General features: G+C 42.1%; 1 protein-coding gene across 7 annotated transcripts in view; it reads left to right on the top strand.

Moving 5' to 3' along the window:
- PAK2 (p21 (RAC1) activated kinase 2) overlaps window positions 1-20,354 on the top strand; it is a 48,987-nt gene extending 28,633 nt beyond the window's left edge. For all 7 annotated transcript variants that reach the window (XM_032992593.2, XM_032992592.2, XM_032992586.2 and 4 more), the window contains 13 exons: window positions 3,764-3,864; window positions 4,389-4,539; window positions 5,424-5,455; window positions 5,815-5,922; window positions 7,102-7,234; window positions 8,026-8,089; window positions 8,902-8,950; window positions 10,996-11,108; window positions 11,580-11,697; window positions 13,617-13,716; window positions 16,384-16,580; window positions 17,145-17,282; window positions 17,789-20,354. In XM_032992593.2, the coding sequence (XP_032848484.1) occupies window positions 3,764-3,864; window positions 4,389-4,539; window positions 5,424-5,455; window positions 5,815-5,922; window positions 7,102-7,234; window positions 8,026-8,089; window positions 8,902-8,950; window positions 10,996-11,108; window positions 11,580-11,697; window positions 13,617-13,716; window positions 16,384-16,580; window positions 17,145-17,282; window positions 17,789-17,875 (1,391 nt within the window). In that variant the 3' untranslated portion in view covers window positions 17,876-20,354. The remainder of the gene's footprint in view (window positions 1-3,763; window positions 3,865-4,388; window positions 4,540-5,423; window positions 5,456-5,814; window positions 5,923-7,101; window positions 7,235-8,025; window positions 8,090-8,901; window positions 8,951-10,995; window positions 11,109-11,579; window positions 11,698-13,616; window positions 13,717-16,383; window positions 16,581-17,144; window positions 17,283-17,788) is intronic.
- The last annotated feature ends 4,861 nt before the right edge of the window (window positions 20,355-25,215 follow it).

Below are 25,215 nucleotides of genomic sequence, written 5' to 3'. Positions count from 1 at the left end.
GCTGAAATGGCCAGGGAGGTGGTTGAAGACTTCTGTAAAATTGTACTGGCTCATCTGAAATTGCTCTGGAGTTCCATTACTTAAACTTACTCAGACCCCCCTGTAAATACTGTTGCGTACCAAATCTATGGAAATTAATCTGCATACTACTTTAGCATGTATGTCTGTAGACTACTGATATTTAGTAATGCAAACTAAAAATGGAATAAATAATTTCTGCCTGCAAAAAGGACATTTTAGAGAAAATGGTGTCAGTTTGTTTTCTGGATGTTAAAAGTATTTAAACTAATGTCCTCCTAAAAAAAAAAGCAGGAGGTTTTACTGCATGGTTAGGAAAAATGGTAATTGAATTACTTAGCTTAAAGAAGCTATCTGAAAGTTGTATTTTTTTACTTTGGAAAACTTGTTGGTTGGATGAACTGCAACAAGGATAATCTAAACATCCAAAGAAGCGTTTTTGGCCCTCAAGACTGCAAAACTGTCAAATGTAAGCAGAATATAAATGGACACAGTGACTTTCTGGCACTAAAACAATAGTCAGATGTTAATTCTTTTGTTCATTAACATGGCTGAGACGCACCCTCACCAGAAATGTCCATTTAAGTAACTTTTTTTTTTTTTTTTTTTTAATTCTGCTGCTGGGAAGCTTTTCAGAAATACTAACTTGATGCTTGGATTTAAAAAAATATATTGGGACTATAGGCAAAATAACTTGTCAACCTGGGATAGAAATATTTTCATGGGAAAAACTTTTCCAGCCAGTGCAAGCTTACTACAAAAATGGTAAATTCTCCTTTTTGGAAAATGAATGCTTGGATGCCTGGCCAGGAGATGTACAAGTGCAAACAGAGCTGTTATTGGCTAACGTTGTTTGGTTTTGCTCTGCAGATGTCTGTCTGTATGATTTTGCAAGGTCCCTCCTGGCCAGCTTCATCCTACCTACAGCCACAGCTCTGCCCCCCGCCCCGGCCCTCTCTGGGCCGGTTTCTCTAGTTTAGAAGATGGTGCTGGGGAGGTGGTGTGCTTTGGGGGACTCACTGCGGAACGGTGAGGTTTAGCAAATGCAGAGTTTCTGCCCCAAGTCTGAGCTAGTTCTGCGCTGAAATAACCCTAAAAATTTGAAGGGATTATTTAATGACCTACCTAGTCATGGAGGGTTTTTTCCCCTCTAGTTCCATTGTTGAGGATAAATGAAGTGATAGTCATCTTTTTACTAGAGTACTTAATTACCATGAATTTCCTTGGCTAGACTTCTGAAGTCAAATGAACCTCTGTGTGTTTTGGGAAAGCTTTAAAATAGTCCCCTAAAACAAGAAGTGTTTGTGTTTGAGCTGAATTTATTAAAGGCGGTGCTGTGGGGCATCACCCAGGACCTGGGATCGTGCAGGTAGCGTGCTCAGGGCACGTGTCGGTGTGGTTTCAGTTGCGGCTCAGTAACTCAGCGTACCCTCTGGAGTCCTCTACCTCCTACGACCAGGCTGTGTTTCTTGCCTTTCGCCCCGAGCTTGGCTGGTGGGAAGCGAGGGATACTTGAGGGTGGGTTTGCGATGTAGGAAGGTTGTGGAAGTACCTCAGGGGGGACACCTTGCTGGGTGCTTGTTGCTTCATCTGGGGAAGAAGCCAGCCGTATTTGAGGCACTTTCTCAATGGGACAGAGCAGCTCTCCAATTCACCGAACCCTTACAAAGGACCTGTGTCTTCCCCTTCCTGGGAACAGGGGCACTATGTGCTGCTCTCTCTGCGGAGCAGAGGGACCACATCTTAGATGCACTTGCTGTTTGAAATGACCCTTGCCTTAAATGAAGGGATTCCCATTTAAAAACACATCAGAGGTTGAAACACAGCATGGCCTCAGAGTGGCCTTGCTTGCAGAGCCTCGAGTGTGTCCTGCCAACACATGACTCACGGGACTTGCCTCTTGACTGAAGCTCACTGCTTGCATTTGTTTGAAGTGCAGCTCTGATCTGCTGTTCTGTGGGCAGAGGAGTGATTTTTTTTTTTTAGTCTCCTTGCCTAGCCTACTAATGAGATCTGTGTATTTTTGGAAGGAGTGGGTTTATTTGTGCAGCTCATGCTGGAGGGTTTAAGCACCAGCTCCTGTTCCCTACATGTCAAGTGTGCCTGAACAGAAACCTTCGTAAGGAATATAACTATTTCCTCCCCCTGCTTTCACATAAACAACTGCAAGAGTTTGGGAAGAAACTACTTTCCTTAAAGGTTTCTACATAAGCAAGTTTCTCCTGTCCTGTGACTGAACGGTGTTAGTGAGAACATTTAACAGTCTGTTTGGTTTTTGGCTCTGACCTGTGCAGCCATATTAAAGATATCCTGTTTATAATAGCCGTGTCTTTCCACTGCATTGTTCAGCTGGAGGCAGCCCACATGGCTTTTCGTTTGCAAGTATTGTCCTCAGCTCCCTGTCCTTCCTTTCCCACCAGCGTGAGGGGATTTCAGACAGATTTCTCTGACTCTGAGCCGCACAATCCATGCTCACCCCATGTTCAGGAAGTTTTTACCATGTAGTAACAAAGAGGGTGCTGTTCTAGCTGCTCTTTTTCTGTACTGAAACTACATGACTTTTAAGGTGAATTTAAAAACAAAGCAAAAAAAAATTTTTTTTTTGACATACATAAAATGGTAATCAAGTTAGATTGCAAAATGGTGTGCTGCTTTTCTTTGTGATTATGAGCACTACAGGGTTCTTGCTGTCTTCATGAACGCTATAATAAATGCAGCTGATTCAGCTGTATGCTGTGCGAGCCCCCAGGCATTCCCAGGATTACACAGGCAGTTTTCTTGGTATCAGGTTAGACACACTCTACAGCTCATTGCCAGGCAGTGTCTTTCAGCAGAGGACCATGAGGTGAAGCCTTGAGCATCATCTTTCTGCCTGGAAAGCAAACAGCAAGTACACCCCTCTGCTCTGGCAGGGAAAGCACTAGGGCTCAGGCTTTTTTGCAAGAACAAGAAAACATGTTCCTGAAAACTTTCAACTTAACTCCAAACAGAACAGAATGGTGTATTTTCTATTTAGAGCTAACTACAAATTGTCTTTCATTTTTATTTATTTTCTCTTTGTCAGAAAAAATAAAAAACCCAAGCCCCAGGCATTATAAAACATCATCTAAATTTAATTGAATCGAGGCTGGATTTTGCTCATGATCCTTCTCATTATCTGATCCTGCTTCTGGTACTTTTATAATGCTTGCTTTTTTTTTTTTTTCCCCCCCTTTTAATTTAAATTAGGTAATTGCTCTGAGGCTATAAACTCTTATCTTCATCACAGGAAGTCCTAGTTTGCATTAATTACCTTGAATTTGAAGCAGTGAGGCAACAGAGTTTTAACTGTCTTTAGGGTGAACTTGAGGTCGAAGTGAAGTTGTCTTCGGTGTTGTTCTTAATCTATATTAAAATGTCCTTTTTTGCATTGTAAACATTTCATATGTTCAGATTTCATATGCTCAACAGAGCACCTTGTGCTCTGCTCTTAATCGCTTTTTTGCTTGCTACTATGAAGAAAATTTACCCCAGCCAAAACCAGCACACCATAGTATAAATGATTTGAATGGAACAAGTTGTTGATTCTTACGTGAAGCCTATACCAACTTGAAAACATCAAATCACTGTGCTGCATATGTAAACATCCCATCCAGTAAACAGAATAATGGTTACATTCATCCTAATTGTTGTAATGCTTGGCCTGATTATGGACACAATAAGACTTTAAATCTTTGCTCAGTAGATCTTTGAATGTCTTTTTCAGGAAGCAAGAAGAAGGAAAAGGAAAGGCCAGAAATCTCCCCACCATCAGATTTTGAGCATACGATCCATGTTGGCTTTGATGCTGTTACTGGAGAGTTCACTGTAAGTACATACCTGCCTCGGAGTAGCTCAGAAGGCAGCCAGCCATGTGTCAGTGCTCTAGTGAAGCCATTGCGACGTTTTAGAATAAAGTGCAAGTTAGTCTTTGTATTTTCAAATAAATAATTTTACTGTGTATTTGTACAGCATGCAGAGCGATGAGTCACTGACCTCTTAGTACTTCTGCAGTGTAAATGTCAGAGCTGATGCTTTCTGTCACCTGGGAGAGCCTTCCCCGAGAAATCCTCTTCAGTTTAGTTTTGTTAGTGGGTAACACTGTGTTGAGCACTTTTGTGTTCCCATTCCTCACATCTGGTTTAATACACCTCAAAAGAGGGGGTGTCATGTTGGCACAGTGACTTCTGTTGTCGCCTATGGACATACAGCTCCCCATTAAAACCCCTTCCTACTTGTTCATGTGTTTAAGGCTGTGTGTGTTGCGCTTTTTATAGAGGAAAGAAATTTGTTCTGCTTTTTAAAAATCTTCAAAATACTAGCACAATGCTTAAAATAGCCTATTTTCTCAGGGAATGCCAGAACAATGGGCTCGGTTGCTTCAGACCTCAAATATCACAAAGTTAGAACAGAAGAAAAACCCCCAGGCGGTACTAGATGTGCTGAAATTTTACGACTCCAAAGACACAGCAAAACAGAAGTATCTGAGTTTTTCTGCTCCAGGTAAGATCCAAGTGTGTGCAAGACATCGAAGAGGAGTTGGGTATTTGGAACACAGTCATCCTCTCTTTCAGAATAATAAATCAGATTCAAGTGCTGAAAGAGTGAGCTACTTTTCAATGAGGAACAAGTGTTTGAAGATCGGTGTATTTAAAACTTACTGGGAACTGGCGTTGTCCAGTTAATTTCCTGTTGAAGTGGAGAGAGAAAGAAATGGATGATTCAAAATAGCATCCAAAATTAACTCAAACGGGCTGTGTTTATCAGTCTGGGCCTCTGAGACTGATTAATCGGTTTTGTGCTGGAGACCTTGCTCCTCCTGTCTGTGGCCGAAACAGCTGTCTGTGAACTTGTCACCATGGGGTGACACCAAAGAGGCAAAGCAAATTGTGGTTCCTAGATCAGGAGCTACATGGGGGAGCTGAGAGGATGACTGTCCTGCAAACAGATGCAGTTTTTACATAGTTTTCTTCCAAATGATTTCTGAAAATAGCTTAGTAATAAGGCTTTCTAATATTCTTATCCCTGATTCAAGATACTGCTAAGGGAACAGAAATAGCCATTTGAACCTATTTCACATCTCAGTAAGACAGAACATAAAAAGGGTGGTGAGCCATGCTCAGTTTGGAAAACTGGGGGGGCATATTCAGCTGAGGTGAAGAGCAAGCTGGGGAGTGGGTTTGCCTACCCATAGGATTTTAGAAATTTACACTTCTTTCTGCATGGTCTTACAGTGCAATACTGGTTTGTCTCGTTTTTGACCATGAAATTTTGCTTTCTGAAAGATGAAAAAAATCTCCAAAGTGATCTGTGTTCTTTACTCTGTAAAGTTCACTTTTTATTGTTTTTCTGATGGTTTTATGTATTCTGCTATTTGTCCTATTTAGAAAAAGATGGTTTCCCTTCAGGAACACCAACGGTGAGTGTGTTTACTATTCTTTGCATATTCTTAGGTGCAGACAGGTCTTCTGTATTTGTTATATACTGAATCTTGCAGTATAAAACAAAATGAGGTGGTTTTTTTTGTGGAATAAAAACATACATTAGCAGGTCAACAGAACATATGTCACTGGAGCAATGGTATTTGAGTCTTATCATAAAATGCTATAGGGCACTGAAACTACTCAACCTATCCTTTTCTTTTGACATCAGTAAGAATTGTTTTATCTTCATGTGGAAAAAAGAAAAAAAAAAAGCCAAGTCTTTAACACTTTGGGGGAGACAATTTTGTGTTTTTTGTTTTTGTTTTTTTTTTTTTTAACTTTGGTAAAAATGTAGACCAATGCCAAAGGTTCAGAACCATCAACAGCTGTGGCAGATGATGATGAGGATGATGAAGAAGCTCCTCCCCCTGTTATTGCTCCACGGCCAGATCACACAAAATCGGTGAGCGGCTATAAAATTTACTGTGCAGTCTTGCATTTCTCAGTATTGCAGAAATTTTCCTCCTTCTGCTTTCTCACAAAGTGTTATATTAGTGAAATAAACTGTTTTTAGGGAAAAGTTCTGGTTTCTGTTTGAATCCTGAAGTTAATGCTGATTCGTTTGTCTGCTTGTGTTGAAAGTATCCCCTTATGCTTATTCTCCAACTCAACGTGTGAGGAGGAGGCTTTTTAGTCTTAAAAAACTATAGCTCGTTTCTGTAACTTTGCACAGTACAGTGGTACAAGTGCAGTGTGTTTGATTTTTTTGTATTTTATTTGATTGCACTTTGATAGCCTCACCAAATATACTACCTAAACCCAAACCAATTCAGATTTAAGATTTGAAAGCTTATTTCACTCAGTCAGCAGCATTACATGGAAAGTTAAATACTTAAGAAGTTGTTCATTAAGTTTTAATGTAGTTGTCCTGAACTACACACCTTGTTAATAACGTTCCAGGGATCCACTTACGCCAGCTCATTCTTTTGACTGTGGTAGGCGTGCACTTTGCAGCTCTGTTGCCCCCTTATTCTTGTTCCAGGAATTCAACTGTGAACTGTGTTTCTTTGTCAAGTGATACTGCTTTATAATTGCCCACTCTGGGTATGCAGACATATGAAATGTGACAGGTTTACAGTTTGATATTTCTAGAGTAGCTGCATATGTTGTCTGTGAACAGCTCAGGAGGAAATTAAATAAAGCTCCAAAAAAAATCCCCTAAATTGGGGGCAACTGGGAGATTCTGAGTGTCTCATGCTTCTTTTCATGGCAAAGCATGAATCTTTTTCCTTTAGATCTTAGTAGTAGTTGATCTTGCTATTAAATAGTGATTTCTATTCTGTTAACTAGCATGGGTTATAAAGAATAAGCAGGTAGAAAACCCACAACCCCCCCAAAAAATCTGTGGAAGTTAATCTCCTAGCATCCACGCTGTTCAGGAGGTGCCTGAGTCTTTCTTTCAGAGGTCGGTAGGGTTTCCAGCATTTTGACTTACTGGTCTTTAAAGTTTCTTGAGTCTAATTTCTGCCTCCAGCCTATTATGTGAAATGGTGCTTAGGGATCTTTGGAGAGCTGTGATTGTTTTCAACTGAAGGTCAGTGATTGCAAAGAAAATGCTCAGGTAAACGGTCTCTCTTAACAGATTTATACACGGTCTGTAATTGACCCCATCCCTGCACCAGCCAGTGACACTTCTGTTGACAGTGTGACGAAATCAGGTGATAAGCAGAAAAAGAAGACCAAAATGTCAGATGAAGAGATCATGGAAAAACTAAGTAGGTGTTTTTTATTTCAGATAAACAAAGGCTTTAGAACTGGGAGGGGAATATTAAGCTTTTGCCCTCATCCTGATTGTTGTGTAAGGGACATGTGAATACTGTGCTTGATTGGTTTTGTGTCAGTAGCTGAGAAAGCTGCATTCAGAAGTGTTGTCTGTTTTATATGCTTTATATGGGTAAAAAAAAAAATTTAGAACAGTTTTTTTGAATTGAATTTCAGTTGGGATAATGTGATCTGTGTGTGTAATACAACCATAATAACACAAAATAGTTTCTGCTCTTGCTTGTTCCATAATCATCTTGAAGATAATTTCTCACCATATTAATGTTACTATGCTTAAGTTGAGAACTGACTAGTTGCTGGACTAGATTAAAATATGACTAGTTTCTGGACGACGCTAAGCTAATGGATTTGTCATAACCTCATACTGGGTTTTGCTACACAGATTATCATTAAATTGAGATACTAGGGGAAGTAGCATGATCTGTCTTGTTAAGAGTATAACCTCGCATAAGGATTGTCTGAAGTTGGGCTGTTTGCAGCTGGAACAGGAAGATTTGGCTGTTCATGCATCAGCTTTTAGTACTTGAGCTAACCTGCTCTTGGCCAGGCCAGCCCTAATAAAGGGGGACAGCAGGACTGACTTGTTTTTTTGATGTTTGTGTGTGTGTTTTTTATTTTGTTTTGGTTTTGTTTGTGTGTGTGTGTTTGTTTGTTTTTGTTTTGTGTTTTGTTTTGTTTTTTTGTTGTTTTTTTTTGTGTGTGTGTGTGTTTTTTTTTTTTTCAGGAACTATTGTGAGCATAGGAGATCCCAAGAAAAAGTACACCAGATACGAAAAAATCGGACAGGGGTAAGTGTTCACCCCAACTTTTATTCCCAGTGAGCCAGTGTTAAAAGTGGTGTACTGTCCTCTATCTGATACTGTCATGTAGCCACCGCTTACTGAAGCAGGAAGAAATGCTGGCTGTATTAAGCAGTGATAAACAGGCAGTGAAGGCTTTGCACCGTGGTGGAAATTTTGAATTGTGTCTTTTAATGCAGAAATGTAGCTCTGACTTCTTTGTGGGTATATTTAGTCCTCTCCTCTCCCAATAAGATGCGTTCATCCATTTTGTAATATGACTGCTGAATAGCATGAGGGCATGTCAGAGGGCATGTGTGCTAAACTAACGATACTGCCTTGACTAAGTTATTATTCTAGTGGTCCTCTGAATCCTTCTGAGAAAAAAATATAGATGAGTTACAGCTTTTCCAGCTTAGATTATATATATATAAATATGTATGCCTAAATCCTACTGTATACTCTCCAAACAGGTCTGTGTGTGTTTGTGGGCAGGCTTCCCCTGGGGGAAAATGGAAAGTAATACCCACTACAGAAAGGGCTTCCCAGCTTATCTGATCATAGGGAGCAGCACAAGTTCTGGGTGCTTAGATGTCCTGAATGCAGGAGGCGTGGCTGGTGTCAGAAGAGAGCATATTTGCCATTAGTTTGATTTGTGTGAACTGACTGGCATTTCTAGGACACCACTTACTTCTAACAGCTGCCTTTTTGATACAGCTCTTGCAACATCGAAAGCTGGCACAGTTTTGTTTTTGTGATTTGTGTGCTTGTGCATGTTTGTTACAGAGAGATGCAACTGACTGTGATGTTTTTCTTCACAGGGCTTCAGGTACAGTTTTCACAGCTATTGATGTGGCAACGGGCCAGGAGGTAAGATTTCTGTGTTCATTGCAATCAAAATACTTTTTCTGTATAAATGTTCTTCTGTAGGTGGCTGAAATTATTTTATTAGTTTTCTTTCTGTGGCTCCCATCTCAGCTGTCACCTCTAAGAAGAATGTTTGTCATAGTCATTTGTAACAGTGTGTGCCTTGTTCTGTAGTAATCAGATGATGAAAGCTAAAAATAGAGTTTTGTCTTTCCAGTGAAAAGCAGAGGGAGTGAGGTGTTCCAGAAATGGGTTTTGAAAACAGTTTATTCTTCAAGAATTGCAGGCAATGGTGTTCTGCATTTTCAGAAATAAAACTTTGTTTAGTCTTTGCACACTTGTTCTCCAGTCCCATCTCAGTAGAGGTGATGGATGCGCTTGTCTATGTGGAAACATCTTGCCTCATGTTGTTCTTTGTTGAAGTTAGAATGCCTTTTTCACATCCTGCTCTTTGCTTTTACTGCTTGGTGTCTCCAAACCCCCTTGGTGAAATTGGTGACATCAGCAGTACTCTGCATGCTTGTCATCCAGTGGTCATCTCTGGTTCCTGGGACTAAAGTTTTAGGAATTATTTGCTTCTTTTTGAATTCAGGTTTCCTTTGTTTTCCTTTAAATATCCACAAGTAGTCATTCCTTAGGTCACTGATAAGTAATTGCCCTTTCAACAGTAACCACATTTATCAGTACTGTAGTGGAGCACCACATCTTGATAAAATGCAAGCCTTTCAATCATCTCGATATGTTGTCTCTTAATTTGCTTTCTACATACTGCAGTACTTCATGTCCTCTTACTGACTGCAAGGTAAATTTTGCAGTCTGGTTCCTTAGACCTACTCTGTGTCTTGTCAGGCAGATGGGCTAACAACTGATGGCTTTCAGTCTTCATCCATTAAATGGATGCAGTACTCTGGCTTCCTCAGTGGTTAATATCTGAGGATAGAATTGGGTGTGTTCAGCGATAAGAAGAGAAGGCCAAAGGAGGATTTCATTGCTGTTTTCAATGCCCTAATGGTAAGGTGTAGAGAATATGGAGCTAGACTCCTCTTAGAGCTACACAATGACAGGACAAGAAGTAACAGACAAAAGTTGCCAAAAGGGAAATTCTGGTTAGATACTAGAAATTTTTTTCCCCTCAGTCAGGATGATCAAACGTGGGACAGGAGCCCAGAGAGGTTGTGGAATATCTGCTCATCGAGATCCCCATTCGAAACTCAGTTGCAGAAGACCCTCAGCAACATGTTCCATGTTGGCTGTCCTTTGAGAGAGGGATTGGACTGGATGACCTCCAGAGGTCCCCTCCAATCTTAGTTATTTTGTGATTCTGTGCCACAAGTTCTCTTCTTTTAATGCCCTTGGCAGTATGGCAATGATAATTTCTACAAGATTATATTGGTTCTTGTGTTTGGTTTTGGACTCATGAGTAGGTTATCTTGTAAAACTCTGAACTGCCTCCTCAGCGTGTTGTAGCTAACATAACTGGGACAGTTCTCCTCCACTTTGAAGTCTGGAATGCTTGCCCTGGTTAACTTATTTCTTGAACAAGATAGGTCTTTATCTTCTCTCTTCTCTCTGGTATAGTTCATTGGCTTAATTGCTTTGAGTGGAATTCATTCTGCCTTATAGCATTCCTCACACCCAAACACTAATTTGGTCAGAAAAATTAGAAAAATTAATTGCCTTGCCTTGCATTGGAAGGCTTATATTTTCTCTCTTAGCTGCTACACAATTCTCTTCTGCTTTAGGCCTGTTGATATGAAATGGGGCGAGTGTCTTTTTATCTCCTGAATGTTTCTTTTACTGTCTGCCTGGCCTTTGTTATTGTTTGTGAATCTTTTCAGCTGCAAGAGGATGATGTTGGCTATGGGTTGTACGCTCATCAAGTTGTATTCTTTTAAATTGTATGCTGATAAATAATTTGCCAGATGCAGGCTGTGCTAAACTCTGTAATCCTGTTACCGAATTTCTTCTAACTTTTCACTGTATTAAGAATGACCAAAAAGTTTTGATACTCTGGTTTGAGTGATTGCTGTTTTATTTTGTCCTATCAGGTTGCTATTAAACAGATAAACCTGCAGAAGCAGCCTAAAAAGGAATTGATTATTAATGAGATCTTGGTAATGAAGGAACTAAAGAACCCCAACATAGTCAACTTCCTGGACAGGTAAATGGAGACGCTGGCTGATTCCTTCATTCCCAAGGGTTTCAGGAGGCTGTAAGTTGATATACTTACACAGACCTGGATGTCCTGTACCTAAGGGTCTTATAAGCAAATGAGACTGTATTTAGACTGACATCTTTAAAAAAAACAAAACAAAACAAGAAGATTCAGTAAGAAGGGTTCTGTCATGAATGCAGTGCTACGTGTAGTTGGGGATCAGTGGTGAACAAGAGCAAAGCTGGAGCAACACTTGTGTTGTGCATGAGATATGTAGGGTGTTATCCTGCCCATTTAGGTAGTAAGAAGCATGTGGCTTTCATTGTCAGCACTTACATTTCAGGCTACCTTCCAGAGATTAACTCTTTACTGTTTCTTGAAGTGCTTGTGAATCATTTCACTGACCAGCTCTTAGTCATTTTTCAGTTCTCGATCTCTTGATGGCAAATGGGCATGCTTTTTGTTTTCTGTCTGTAGTTACCTCGTAGGAGATGAATTGTTCGTGGTGATGGAGTATCTAGCTGGAGGCTCACTAACAGATGTGGTCACAGAAACATGTATGGATGAAGCACAGATTGCTGCTGTTTGCAGAGAGGTGAGTGTTGTAATTGATGGATAGAGGAATGAAGGTGCACTCTATTCCCCTTGATTTCGTCGTATACTTAGGACTAATTACGACAATTGCTGTTAGGAATTGCTGAATTAGGAAGAATGAATATGGAGAACAAAGAATGGATACTGAGAGGAGAAATCAATATTAAAATTACAGAAAATAACAAAATGAGTTTAACTCGGAAAATTGGGGGTTTGCAAGTTGTAACACAGAAGAGCTATGGCAGTTTTTGAGGTGGGTGATTGGGAATGTTAGGTGGTGTGGAGCAAATTAAGATTTTGGGTTTTGGTACCTGGGTTGCCTAATCCTGCTGACAATATTAACAGAAAGATGATAACAAGGTGGACTGAAGTTCAAGGAAGAGCAGAGAAGTTTAGCAGCTGGAAAGGTTGTCTTTTTAAACTATGAGGAATAGGCAAAGGAACCAAAAAGAAAACTGAGTATTCATGTAGCGGTAATGCAGAAAGAGAAGATGTGAACTTATTTAAAAAAAAAAAAAAAAAAAAACCAAACCAAAACAACAACAAAAAAAACCCCAACCAAACAAAAAATCCCCCAGAAAAAAAACCTGAAAGCTTCAGAGTGTTTTCCATAAGGAAGAAAGGGAACTGTGTTTGCTTAGAGTGTGCAAGTAGATCTCGTGAAACAGGAATACTTTAAGAAGCAGGTACTAAAATAGAGTTGAACTTGATGCAGACTATCCCTTTCTCATTTTAGTAGTTTTCATAGTGTATGAAATCTATAGTTCTCTGAAAGTTAAGCTTTCTTTATGGATATCTCAGAAAAATAATTCTCCAGAAGATTGTAGTTGGAATAATTTTAAGATTGCAGTAAGATTTCAAATGGAAAAGTTAAAAGTAGCTGATGTCACCACTTATCAGTGGTTTCTGCCCTGAGTCAGAGTGCTGGCATCCAGCTCAGGCTTGATTTATTGTGGCAGAAGGAGAAGTAATTGTATTATCTGCTGTGCAAGAGAAACTTAGGCTTTTAAAAACCCCATTTGACTACATCAACATGACATCTGCTTTTGATGACTCACGCAAAGGGAGGGGATGTAAAGCAAACTCTTACGTTAACGTGTATGGACAGGTAATGGTTTCTAGAGAAACCGGAGCTGGAAGCAGAGAACTGAAAGTAACTATTTACTGTAACAGTAATTAACTTCTCTGAGGAAAAAGTCTAACATTGAACTATTGTACTTCATCAAAACTCGGCTGTTCAGGATGTTAGATACGCTTCATTTTGCAAATCAGTGCCACTTTGGCATCCAGCAAATGGCGACACAACAAACTCGCTGGGGACTACATCCATGCCAAGTTGCAAATGATAAATGTTTTGCTTATATTAAAGGAGAAAAATACTACTTTTTTTTTTTTTTTGGCATTTTATTCTCAAATAGCCAAAGTAAATTTTGGTTTTAGGCAGAAACTTAGTGTGAAAAGTTTTAATCGAAAAACAGTGCAAAACCAGTATTAGTGACTTTGATAGTGAAAATGTTTTACAGCCTTTGCTGTGGGAGGTACTGCATGCATGTTGAGAATGGAGTCTTACCAGTTCCTCTTGATGAGACTTCAGGCTAAAAAGCTCTCACTTTATCCTTTATGTTTTTTCTGTAGAATTTGTGGGATGTATCAAAAGAGCATCTTGGGTGATGATGAGTTTAATTTATGGATTTGTTAAGATAACAGAGAAACTTCATGGTTAAATGATTTTTGACCTCCTGAGATCTGGAGAGTATTTTTTAGCACAAGAGCTTCCTCTGCTGGTTATTTTAAATAATACCTGTTATATTTTTGCACTCGGCCCTGGCTGAGGCTGTAAGCATTGATTTTGAGTTTGTGTTCACATACGCAAATTGGGTTTCCATATGCTGAATTTTTTTTTTTTTCCTTCCCATCCAGTGCTTGCAAGCACTTGAGTTCCTACATGCCAACCAGGTCATCCACAGAGACATTAAGAGCGACAACGTGCTGTTAGGAATGGATGGATCAGTTAAACTAAGTGAGTACCAGACAATTGTTTCAATGTTCTGCTTTCTCTTTCCCAGTGAACTTTGACTCGGAGAGTGTAAATCAGTAGAAGAGGCACTGGCAGGGAAATTTGAGGTGAACTTTAACAGAAATTCATTCTGTGTTATAAAATGTGTAACTTGTGGGTAGCAGGTATTGGAATTCTGAGGGCCCTAAGACTAAGGCTATGAACATGTTAGACAAGAGGAAGGATGTTGAAGCAAACCTGTTGCCACATGAATCCGTTGGTAAATATGAAGTAACTGGCACCAGACGGTGAAGCAAAGATGTGAATGATTGCAAGAGAAAAGTTGCAGCTAACTGCATTTGCTTTGTTAGTCTCCTCAGGTTGTCATGACTTGCTTTTAATGTTTTGCCCTTTTCATTAGAAGGTCACTAACAAGAAAAACGTACGTTATTAGCCATTTATATTGCAGTCTAGTCCTACGCTGCGCCTGTACTGGGTCTCCTTTTCTTGGACTGAAAGTGTAACACACTTTCATTAATATAATCATGAAATGACAAAAGAAACTACTTGCTTTTCAAGCAGTTGTTATGCATGCATGGACTTGCGTACAGTAAGTCAGTTTCTGGTGTGTGTAAACATGTGTGGCAATAAAAAAAATGTGAAACCACTTGAAGAAGCTGTCAGGACTGTTGAGAGGTGCATAACCTGACTTCTTGGTATGTAAGAATGTGCAAAGCATAAAGCAACAGAAGAGTTAAGGGATGGTGTTTTTACAGTTGGATAGGAATTTGAAATACCATGAAAATGTATCTCAGCAATATTCCTTAGTCTAGATGGTTTGCAGTCTCATATTGTTTATGAGATGGAGTGTGAAGAAAGGTTACAAGCGACATGATTTGCTTGCCAGGATTGTTGGATGCACTGCTTGCTTGCATAGGAGGTTTTATTTTTTGAAAAGGTGTGATGTGTTTGCACAAACTGTGTGGATTCACAGGCTGAAGTTAAGCGAATAGTTACAGCAGAGGATGCGACTGAGAAGAGTTAGCTGGAGAAGGTTCAAAAATGTAAGAGCTGTCAAAGCAGAGTGGCAAAAGGAGAGGGCTAGCAGCCTATGTAAAGAAGCATCAGCCCCGGGAGATTGGGGGGAAGGTGAGGAGGAGGGAGAGACAGGGGGAAACAGGAGTCAGCTGTAAAAATGTCCTGCATGAAGGAGGGAAGTATTGTAATCAGGGTTGAGACTACTGGCTCATCTCTGGCTGTGTGATTATAGAGCGTCTAGCCGTTGTTTAGGGTGGAGGGTGGAAGAAGTAGCTCCTTCTTTTCAAGGTAGTTTTCTCTGGAGGGGTTTGGCTTCTGGGAGACTGGTGACAGGAGAAGTAAGAGACCAGTCTACCTCTCACCACTGCATACCTACACACACTACTGGTTGGTGAAACTGGCTTCTGCACTTGCCTGTCTTGTCTCTCCTTGCTGATGACGTGGTGCTGAAGGCCTCGTTGGTAGGCCAGGAGACATAAACTGCTGCTGCTTCTCTGGTGTGTTGTGTTCACTGAAATAAGCTGTGCTTTGAATTGAGTACGACACCTTGATAAAGGCCAAGAAGTGCTAGCAGGGAACTTGGTGACTCCTACTGCTTTGATTTTGTTTGCTTGTTTGGTTTTGGGTGTTTTTTTTTTTTGTAAGGCAGCATTTTGAGAATCATGGTGGGGGTAGTCCTTTGTTAAATTGTCCTCTTGGTGTAACTTAGCACTTTCTTGACTGTGGCTCTTCTGTTAGCACTGCTTGGCATAACACTTTCAAAACCAACTCAGAATTTTAAATTCTGTCTCCTTCTCTCTCTCTCTCTCTCTCTTTCTCTCCCTTTCTCTCTCTCAAACTCAGTGTCAATGATAAGGTAATATCTGTCTCCTGCCTTAACTGTGTTCTTATTGATGCTTTACATGCCTGGGATGTGGGAGTGCTGCAGCTGGATAAAGTAACATGATGGAACATGCATTGCTGCTGCACCTGAAGGCTATAGGAATAGGTGACTTTTCTTGTTTTCTTGAGTGTGGTTGTTCTCTTTGGTAGTTACCTTGTGGAAAGGTTTGTTTGTCCAGGTTCCTTCTGCTGAGTGGGGTAGCACTTCATTTATCTGAAGCCTTGTTTCCATGTGTCTGTCAGCTGTAGTACCTGTATTTGATGGCCAAATTGCTGTGAAATGTTGAACTCAATAGCTGCGCAAATCAGATCTGTTTAGCAGGGCAGAAGCCATGGTTTGTGGATTTTTTTTTTTCTGGTTCAGGCTGTATAACATATTATGCACAGAACACTTGCCTTCTGTATTCTGCTTGATTACTTTTTTTGGCTGTTACCAGTCTAGGATTTTTGAAGGGAAGGACTAGGCAAAATACCATTCTTCTGCGGGGTAATACTTGTGGCCCTTTTCTGGAAGACAAAAAAAAAAAATCTTCATTCCACAGAATTCTGCCCTGCTTAAACACCTTCAGGTTTTGTATCTATCTTGCACGTTGGATTTTGTAATATGGAAAATGTAGTGGGGGGGTTAAAAAAAAAAAAAAGAGACGCCCTCCCAAGCCCATCTCAAGTGTAGAGGAGTAAAATATATGTGTAGAAGTAGAGAAGCTTTCTAGGAAGCCCACTTACTTGGGATGCACCAATTTAACTTTTTAAAATTCTGTTATCCTACAGCCGACTTTGGTTTCTGTGCTCAGATCACCCCAGAGCAGAGCAAGCGCAGCACTATGGTTGGAACTCCTTACTGGATGGCTCCTGAAGTGGTCACACGGAAAGCATACGGCCCTAAAGTGGATATCTGGTCTCTGGGTATCATGGCAATTGAAATGGTGGAAGGAGAACCCCCATACCTCAACGAAAACCCCCTGAGGGTAAGAAGCCCAGCTGTGGCGAGAACCGCGGGTGTTTACTCTATGAACATTTTCAGTGGTTGTTCATTAATAGTTATCTACATCAAAAAGAGAATGAAAAGAAAAAAATCAACAAGCTTTCAGCAGCGCAAGAAAATTCCTCCAAAAGGAAGACAGCTGTCTTGAATTTGCAGTCAGCCCTACCCAGAATTTTTCTGTTTAGGAGATGAGTACCTGCTTGTAACTAAAACGTTGGACTTTGAACTCAGTTTTCTGTGATAGTTTAGGGAAAGCAAATCCATCCACTGCCTTACGAAAAATGCTGTTTGTGTCAGAATCAGATATTTTCTTTGCCAAGGTGGGTATCTGTTGCCAAAAGATTTTGACTTTTTTTTGCTACTAGCAAGAATAGGTCATGACTGCCTATAATTGTGGCTTTTTTACAGTTTTTCATCTCATCAGGGAGAGAATTCGGCTGAGCCCTTTGAGCCCTTTCTGATTTAGACTGAGGGATAGCTGCTAGGCAGGTCAGTTTGGCATCTTTTAAAGATTTGGCTTGGTTATACAATATTCCTCATTTTACAGGCTTTATATTTGATAGCAACTAATGGCACACCAGAGCTGCAGAACCCTGAGAAACTGTCCCCAATATTCCGGGATTTCTTGAATCGATGTTTGGAGATGGATGTAGAGAAAAGAGGATCAGCCAAAGAATTGCTACAGGTGAGATTCAGCTGCTTCTCACAGTCTGAGACACAGAAGCCACAAGTAAGGTCAACCTGTGATAAACTGCACCCTCTTTTTTCTGTTTTATTCTGAGGACTAGTGGAGAGCAGTTGGTGGGAACTACAGTCATCAAAGACTGTAATATCTACTCTGAAGTTTTTCTCTCAGTAACCTGGGACTTGGTTCTGCTACTGCTAAAGCCTCCAGCAATTAGTGAACTTACTGTAATTGAGCCGTTGAAGTGAGCAGAATGGGACTGAGAGAGGATGTTTGAGCAGGAAACCTCTTTGTAGTGAATTATTGGAAAAGGAAAGGGCCTAGGATCTTTTGGGATGAGGAGGAATGATTATCAGGCTTGAGGTGCTCTGGGTCTGTCCCTTCAGGAGCTGAGCGTTGACAGCGTTTGCATTGCTTGTCATATCTGGGAATGAAAAGGGCTGTGTAGATATATGGCTTTTTAAACCGTGTCTTTCACTAATTTACTGTTTCTCTCTTTCTGGCAGCATCCCTTCTTGAAACTGGCCAAACCTCTGTCTAGCTTGACGCCACTGATCTTGGCAGCCAAAGAAGCAATGAAGAGTAACCGCTAACATTACTGCCACAGCCTTCATCCTTTTTTTTTGTTTGTTTGTATTTTACAAATCTTTATAATATATGAAATTGTTACACTTCTGGGAGGAGGGAAGGGATTTTTTGGGGGGGAAAACGTCTGCAAAAGGGAAGAAACTCTCATCCAGAAGACACCCAAAATCAGTTGTGGTGACTCTAGCGATCCCTGTCTGGGGTCCAGAAGAAATTGAGGACTGAAATACTGGCCTTTTTTTTTTTTTCTTTTTTTAAATTTCAGACAGCCCAGAAATGCCACTTACTGTGCCCAGGGTTTTAAGGGTTTTTAACAGCTTCGCTGTAACAGCTCCCGTTCATTGTACCCTTCTGGGTACTTTCAATACTTGAATGACAGATTCAAGCTTTCGGAGAGCAGTACTAATTTTACCTGCTGATCTCTTTCACTATCCTCTTCCTCCCCTCTACCTGTTTACTTTTAAATTGCTCTAGTAAGCTCTCATATGACTAGATGTACAGCAAGTGTGACAAATGTGAAGGTACATTTTGCCCCTCACTTTTACAGTTTAGCTGTCACTGTACTGTAGAATTGACAACTTGGCCACTTAAAAAAAAAAAAATCGTAATGTATTGAGATGTTTTTCACTTTTTAAGACAAATATGGGGAGAGGGAAGAGGAGTATTCAGCTGTTTCTCATATGCCTGTGCTCTGTGGACTTTTAATGAAAGATGTGGCCTCTTTGTAGAAACTTGATTGGTCAAGTCTTTGGATGTCGGTTTATGGATATGTAGGTAGGGGTCAGATACTTTATTTATGATCAAATGATCAGCTATAGTCAGGGCAAGAAAAAAATTCCAGCTGTCTTCCTGTCTGCTCTTTTTTTCCCATTAGACTTGCTGGCCAGAAGCTTAAGGGATAATGTGCTTGATGCGGTGGGTGGTTCAAAAACATGTATTGTATCTGTGCTCTGACTTGGGCTTTGGAAGTTATGCTGGTGCCTTTGACTTTTTTATTTTACGTTTCCCTTCTTTGTATCAAATACATTTTTGTATATGTTGTAATTTTTTCCCCCAAGCAAATAATGCATCAACCTACGGAGTTGTCAGAGTTTAAGTATTAGAGCTATTTTTTCCAATTTTTGTATGTGCTCCATTTGTACTAATGAAATCAGAAGAACAAATAATCGGATCTGAGGACACTGAAGATGCAGGATTTTTTTAAATAGGATTCAAACAGAAGAGTATGAACACCTGGAAACGCCAATGCCCTGTTGTGAGAAGATGAAAGCTGAGGGGAGAACAGTGCTGTCAGATGTTCATGGGGCTTAGTTGACCGGCTAGTTCAAGGCTGAGGAGACGTGACGTGCCACACCGATCCTTTCTCACTACGGACATTGTACCAGCTAGAATGGCTGAAGTCAAACGTTCAATGCAAGAAAAAAGTGCCTCCCTCTGAAGGACAGTGAGCAGCTTGAGCGGTTGAGTTCTTGGGGTGTTAGCAGGGGCAAGCGTGGAAGAGCTGGTGCCCCTGGCCGCTTCTAGCGCTACAGTCTATGCATTTCAGCTTCCCCAACAGTTTAACGAAGAGCCAACTGTAGTCACAATGTGCCAAATGATTCTGTGAAAGAGAACCACCATTACTTTAGTGGGATTTTATTGCATCCCCAGTGGGGCAGGACCTGGGACAGATAGGCTTGAGGCTGGGTATGGAGAGAGAACCCTGAATAAATGTTTTTTTTTGCACACTTTTACAAACATTGCTGGCAGGAAGGTAGAAGTAATTCTCAGATAATTTCAGTGTTTGTATAGCGATAGAGGTAACTATGGTTTGGGGACTGGTAGCCAAGGTATGACAAAACCCACTTGCAGCTGGGAGCGGCCGGCCAGAGCAGTGGTGTTGGTGTTGGTGTTGGTGATGGAGGGGAAGCGGGGCCGTGGTCTCCCTGCGGCTCGCTGGCTTCTAGGAATCACTGTGGTACCAACAAGGCACCTTGTTGCGCAGGGCACTGCGGTATCGTGGTCCAGCTTGTGCTCTGGTCTCGCGTGGTAGTGAGAATTTACATCAGGTCATCGATGTTAAAATGGCTCCGTCACAGGAGTAAATCCCGCTGGCTCTAAGCGTAAGAACAGTTACGGTTTTAAATTCGAGGAAGCGTCTCCTTCCAGGCAAGGAAACCTAGATGCATTGCCAGGCAAAATGTATTGTGAGCCATGGATGCTGTGAACACTGTCATGGTGATACTCCCGGTCTGAGTGCATATGGCTCCCTTGTCAGATGAAGTACCGAGGAGGCTTGGCTGAGAAAAAAACCCAACCCTGTTGTACCAATGATTCCCTCTTTGTCCATTGCTGGCAATGGACTTTGTGAAACTTCTTGTGCCAGAGTTAAACTGGGAGCTTTTCTTTCTTTCTTTCTTTTTTTTTTTTTTTTTTTTTTAAATGGCACACTCTAGACAGTAAGAACTTGTGTTAAATTTAGATTTTTTTTTTTAAAAGAGAAAACCACAAAATCATAAGTAATTTTAACTTATTAGTTCACATTTATTGATGAATGCGAATGGTTTAAAACGTGTTACAAAATTTGTCCAATTTAGTCTACTTACAAGGTGATTTCCAAACTTTCAGCCCTCTTAGCACGCAAAACTTGGCCCAATCCAGAAGTTACCAAAACATATCTCGGCGCTCGCCGTGCGACCTGGGAAGACGTTTAGCTCTGAGGCTGAGGAGTGGCCCCAGCTCCCCATCCCCGCGCAGCAGCTTTGTTGTCGTGTAGCGAGGTTTCTCAGCCCCCGCTGCCAGAAATCGGGGTCAGAGATGGAGCTGGCAGGAAAGGAGAGCCACGAGAAGATTGCCGCGCTGTGCTTTTGTGTCTTAGTGGCTCAGGCATTGCTTTTCTAACGATGTCAGCTGGTTGCATCTGCAAGGTTAAAAAATGCAAGCTGTGGGGTGTTTTTTTTTTGTTTTGTTTTGTTTCCCCCTCCATGGGAGCAGATGAGCGTCCTTAAGACTTGCTGCAGGGCTTCTCAACTCTGCTGTACCACCGAGGCCAGACGGCCACCAGCCAGAGTTCCACGCAGGTGCTGACAGGGGAAGGATTGCACCTAGAGGTGCTGGGGCTCCCATCTGTCTTGCTCACTCTGAGGTGCCAGCAAAAGATCCCGCGTCGGGATCGAACAGGCACGGGATGCGCACCGAAGCGGGGCGGTTAGTTGGGTGTACGGGGCTGGGCAGCTTGTGGCTGAGATGCAGGGGAATGTGTGGCTCCTGGGATTTTCTTGCTATCCTAGGACAGACCAGACCTCAGTAAAAGCAACCACGGTGCTGGGGACGTGCACTTCGAGGCGCTTTAGGTGTTAATGAGACTAATTGTGGGCTCATCCCACCCCCCACCCCCCCCCCCCCCCCAGCTCTCTGGTGCAGGGATGTGCAAAGGTGCGGGTAGAGCGGCTGGGTCCCTCTGCCAGAGGGGGTGGCGAGGGGGCTGGGTGGGAGCAAGGAGGTTGTTAAGGGTCTCTCCAGCTGGAGGTGAACAAATAAATGTCTCTGGTCCATTTTCCGCTCTGTTCTCACGCTGTCAATGGAAATGGAAGTAGGTGCAAGCTTTCTTTTTATTTTTTTAACTGTCTTCGGATTTTAATGTTGCCTTTTGTGTAATTTAATCCCATTATGTTATTTAATTGTTACTGCAATATTAACTACTGTATTTGTTGACTTTGTTTAATAACTGTTCTTTCAGGGCTAGAAATAAACTTTTAAAAAACATTTGGGTTTTCTTCCCCCCCTTCCCCGTCATGAATTTATACCTTCTAAGACAAGAGTAGGTGAAGAGAGTCCATGTTTAGATGTCTTAATGAGATTAACAGGATGTATTTGTTTGTAATTAGGCTTCTTACGATTGCTTTAATTATGATGGATATAATTTGATGCTACACCAGCCTGTCCTGTTTCTTTTAAAACTTTGTTCCTCATCAGTGTCTGTGCCGACCTCGCGATAACCGCAAGCTTTCCTCGCTGCCACGGGCCGCTGGCAGACGCTTATCCCTCCTGCAAAACACTCCAGATTGCTGGTGGGAGGAGGGCAGCTCTGAAAGGCCCTTTTTTCACCCACTGCAGAAGAGCAATCCCTCGCTCTTCTTGCGAAGAGGGCGAAGCAAAGACCAGCCTGGTCCGTCACAGGCGCATCATCCGCCCTCCGTTCGCCGTAGGGCAGCGGCTGGGGTGGGACCGATGGGCCGGTTAACTGCGACGGCGTTGCAGTAACTATTCCGAGCAAGGCTGCTTTATTGCATCGTGACTGTCGTCCAGTGTCCTGCGGGGAATGAGCTGTCCCGCTACCTGCTTGGAAGACGTGGCTCTGGGCTCTGCACCACCTCCCCGCTGAGCAGCGTTCGACCGGCGGGGCCGAGGACTTGGGGCGAGGTGGATGGGACCTGGTGGTAGGCCGTGGAGGCTCGCTCGAGTTTTGCATCAAAACTACAAAAAAGTTCCGTGGCGTGCTGGCGTGGGCGGTCTAGCTAAAGAAAAAAAGACATCTAAACGAATTTACTTCGGGGTTGAGACCGGTTCAGTGGAAATCCAGATAAAGTCTCTGTCTTGGTTGTGAATGTCAAGGACTCCTTGCGTCGTGTGTTTCCCGTGGGCTACCGGGAAATGGTCTCTTCCCCTTTCTTGCATGTTGTACAAGCTTTGCTCATACCACTGACAAAGGGAAATGAAGAAACCGCTCGTCTTCAGAAGCCTTTTGAACCAGACACAAGAATGTTGTTTTGCACAAAGCACTGTCTCTTCAGGTTAATTTGTTGTAGTAGCTTTGTCTTTATATATAATTGACCCTTTATGCATTTAAATTGTTGTTCTCCAACTCGGCGTTTAAGTGATTTTGCATTTAATTTATGGGGGAAAAAGGTGACGAGGAGGGAGAAGGTGCTTGGTGGAACTCACTGATTGTCTGGGTGTTGATACTTGTGCTGCTTGGAGGAAGGCAGGGTTTTGGACGAACGTGGCTTGCACAAGTTGCAAGTTGCTAGTCCTTGATAAATCCTCTTAAGTCTTACGTGAAGTTGTTCAGCCCTTGCATATACCTGGCCTAGACTAAAGCCAAGAGCAGCCCCGTCTTTCTGGATCTGTTTATTCAAGATTAGGTATTTAAAACACTGTTCTTCAGGATAGTAAAGTTGGGGGCAACAATTTCTCCCATTCAGGGCTACTGTTTGGTTGAAATGAGTCTTCAGCAAAGCTGAGCGTAATTATTTGGACTCTGCCAGCAACATATTGGTTAAAACCAGGGTGGCTGAGAACTGAAGAGGATCTTAATTCCTAATTAGCATTTTCACAGTGATGCCTGAAGAAAAGTGTTGAGTTTCAGTGCGATTCCGGTGCCTCGTGTGTGAGTACAGCAGTTGCCTGCAAGTGCCTGCTCCCAGGGCTTTGTACAGCGGCATTTTTTTTCCTGTTTTTGTAACTTGCATTTTGCTCTGGAGATTGTTTTTAATAAAAATAGTCATCCTCAGTCATGTGAGGAAAAGTACGTGAAACTCTGCTGAGCTCAGCTAATTTCTTGATGTTGCTCTCCAGATGTGTGGAGGAAGCAGGTTTTTCCAAGAGCTTTTTTCCCTGCTTTGAACTCCAGCCTAAGGAAGGATTTTTTTTGTTGTTGTTGTTCTTGAGGGGGAGGGAAATACCAACAAGTGGGAACAATGAATTTCTGACTGTAATTTCTCTACCTACAGTCTGTTTCAAGGGAGGAGGGCAGTGCCGATGCAGCTTCTCATGCTGTCGTTCCCTTATTGCAGTGATGATACTGCTCTTTTCCCATTTCTGTCTGCTAGCTGCTGTCTGTAGGGGGAGTAGCTTCCAGCACACCGTAACTTCATTTCAAATCCCATTTACCTATTGACCTGATGATTGAAACGGCGTGTAGGGAGTGATGATTTTTCTTTTTCGTGGGGTTTGCCCACTGGGAAGTTAAGGATTGCTCATTCTCTTCAGCATACTGAAAGGCCACCAGACTTCTGCTTTGGAGTTGTGTCAAGTCAGTAGAGAGGAGGAGGGGACTGGAGTAGCAGACAGTGTGTCTCAATGTCTCTGGTGTTTGCTGAAGGTCTTGTGAAGAATGAACCTGGCTTGCTCTGACTGTGGATCAACGCTGATGCGACCCTGGGCATCTCCACAGGATATTCTGGAGGGGGAACAGCGTACCCATACTGGGCACAGGGGTGACCTTCCTAGGGACAGATGTCTCCCTTGAATTCAAGATACCTAGAGCCATCTTTTGTTATTTTTTTCCCTCCCAGCAAACGCTTGCTCTAAGGATTCGGGTCTTTTCACGAAGCACAGCTAACTCCTGGGTCTCCTTTTCATCGGGTCGCCTGTGGGAGGAAACCTGCTGCTGGGTTCCTGCTGCCTTGTCGCAGCAGCCGATAACAGGTGGCTGCTCTTGGAAAGCTCTTACCCACCCCCCTGCCCAGTAAAACTCTCCTTAATTAACCTTACGGCTGTATTGAGCTGTACCTATTGCTTCTTTGTGGGTGAAAATAGCGTGCTGGGGGGGAGTCAGGGTGGTTCTGTTCAGCTTTTCTCACCCTTCAGTGTTTTTGAAGGGTGTTTATTTTACTTCGCTGTGGAAATGCCCCCTTGTTCCTATCCCATAGCTAAAAAGCCCCACTGAAAATACGTGGATTTTAAGTTGCTGGAGTTCTTTGCAGCCCTGAAAACAAATTTGGTTCAGAGAAGACACTGATGTTCCAGCCACAGGAAAGTGGTTTTCAGTGGGAGCATCTGAATTTTTAGATAGCCTTGTTCCTCAAAGAGCAGCTGTGCAAAGCTGCAGGGACTGCTGAAGGGGTTTTGCCTTTGCAGGGGCCTGAAGATGTGCTCCAGTACAGAGTTTGCAGCGTGGCCCCTTCTGCTGTCGGCAGTAGAGCGAGATAGGAAGGCAGCCGCTTGCGTATCTGTCCCTGGCCTCATTTAATCCCATAATTATCCTCGTAAGCAACAGCTTCCAGCTCCTCTCTCCATCCTGGGTTAAGTGTCCCACAATTGCAGGATGTGCCATGGGCATAATTACAGGCAGTGGATGGGAAATTGTTTTTAAAGACCTCTGAACATTTACTTCCTAAGGCCCAACTCTTGAAACACTTGAAAAGGAGAAGGGAAAAATCAGTTCTTGTGGGAAGGAAGAGAGGTTGGGATTTTTTTTTCCAGTTTTACCATGGGTGTCACGATGTTTTCCATGTCACAGCTGCGTTTGGAGGAAGGGGGTGAGAACACACTTGCTTCTTAGACCTTAGTGCGTGGCAGCTTTCTTTTGTAAGAGTAGCTGGAAATATTAGTGTAAGGGATGTGTGTTGACCACCCCCACCCCCCC

Source organism: Tyto alba, unplaced genomic scaffold (genome assembly GCF_018691265.1).
Source record: "Tyto alba isolate M040663 unplaced genomic scaffold, T.alba_DEE_v4.0 Super-Scaffold_10, whole genome shotgun sequence".
Classification (NCBI taxonomy): Eukaryota; Metazoa; Chordata; class Aves; order Strigiformes; family Tytonidae; genus Tyto; species Tyto alba.
Note: the sequence above shows the minus strand (reverse complement) of the source record. Positions and strands in the feature narration are given on the sequence as shown.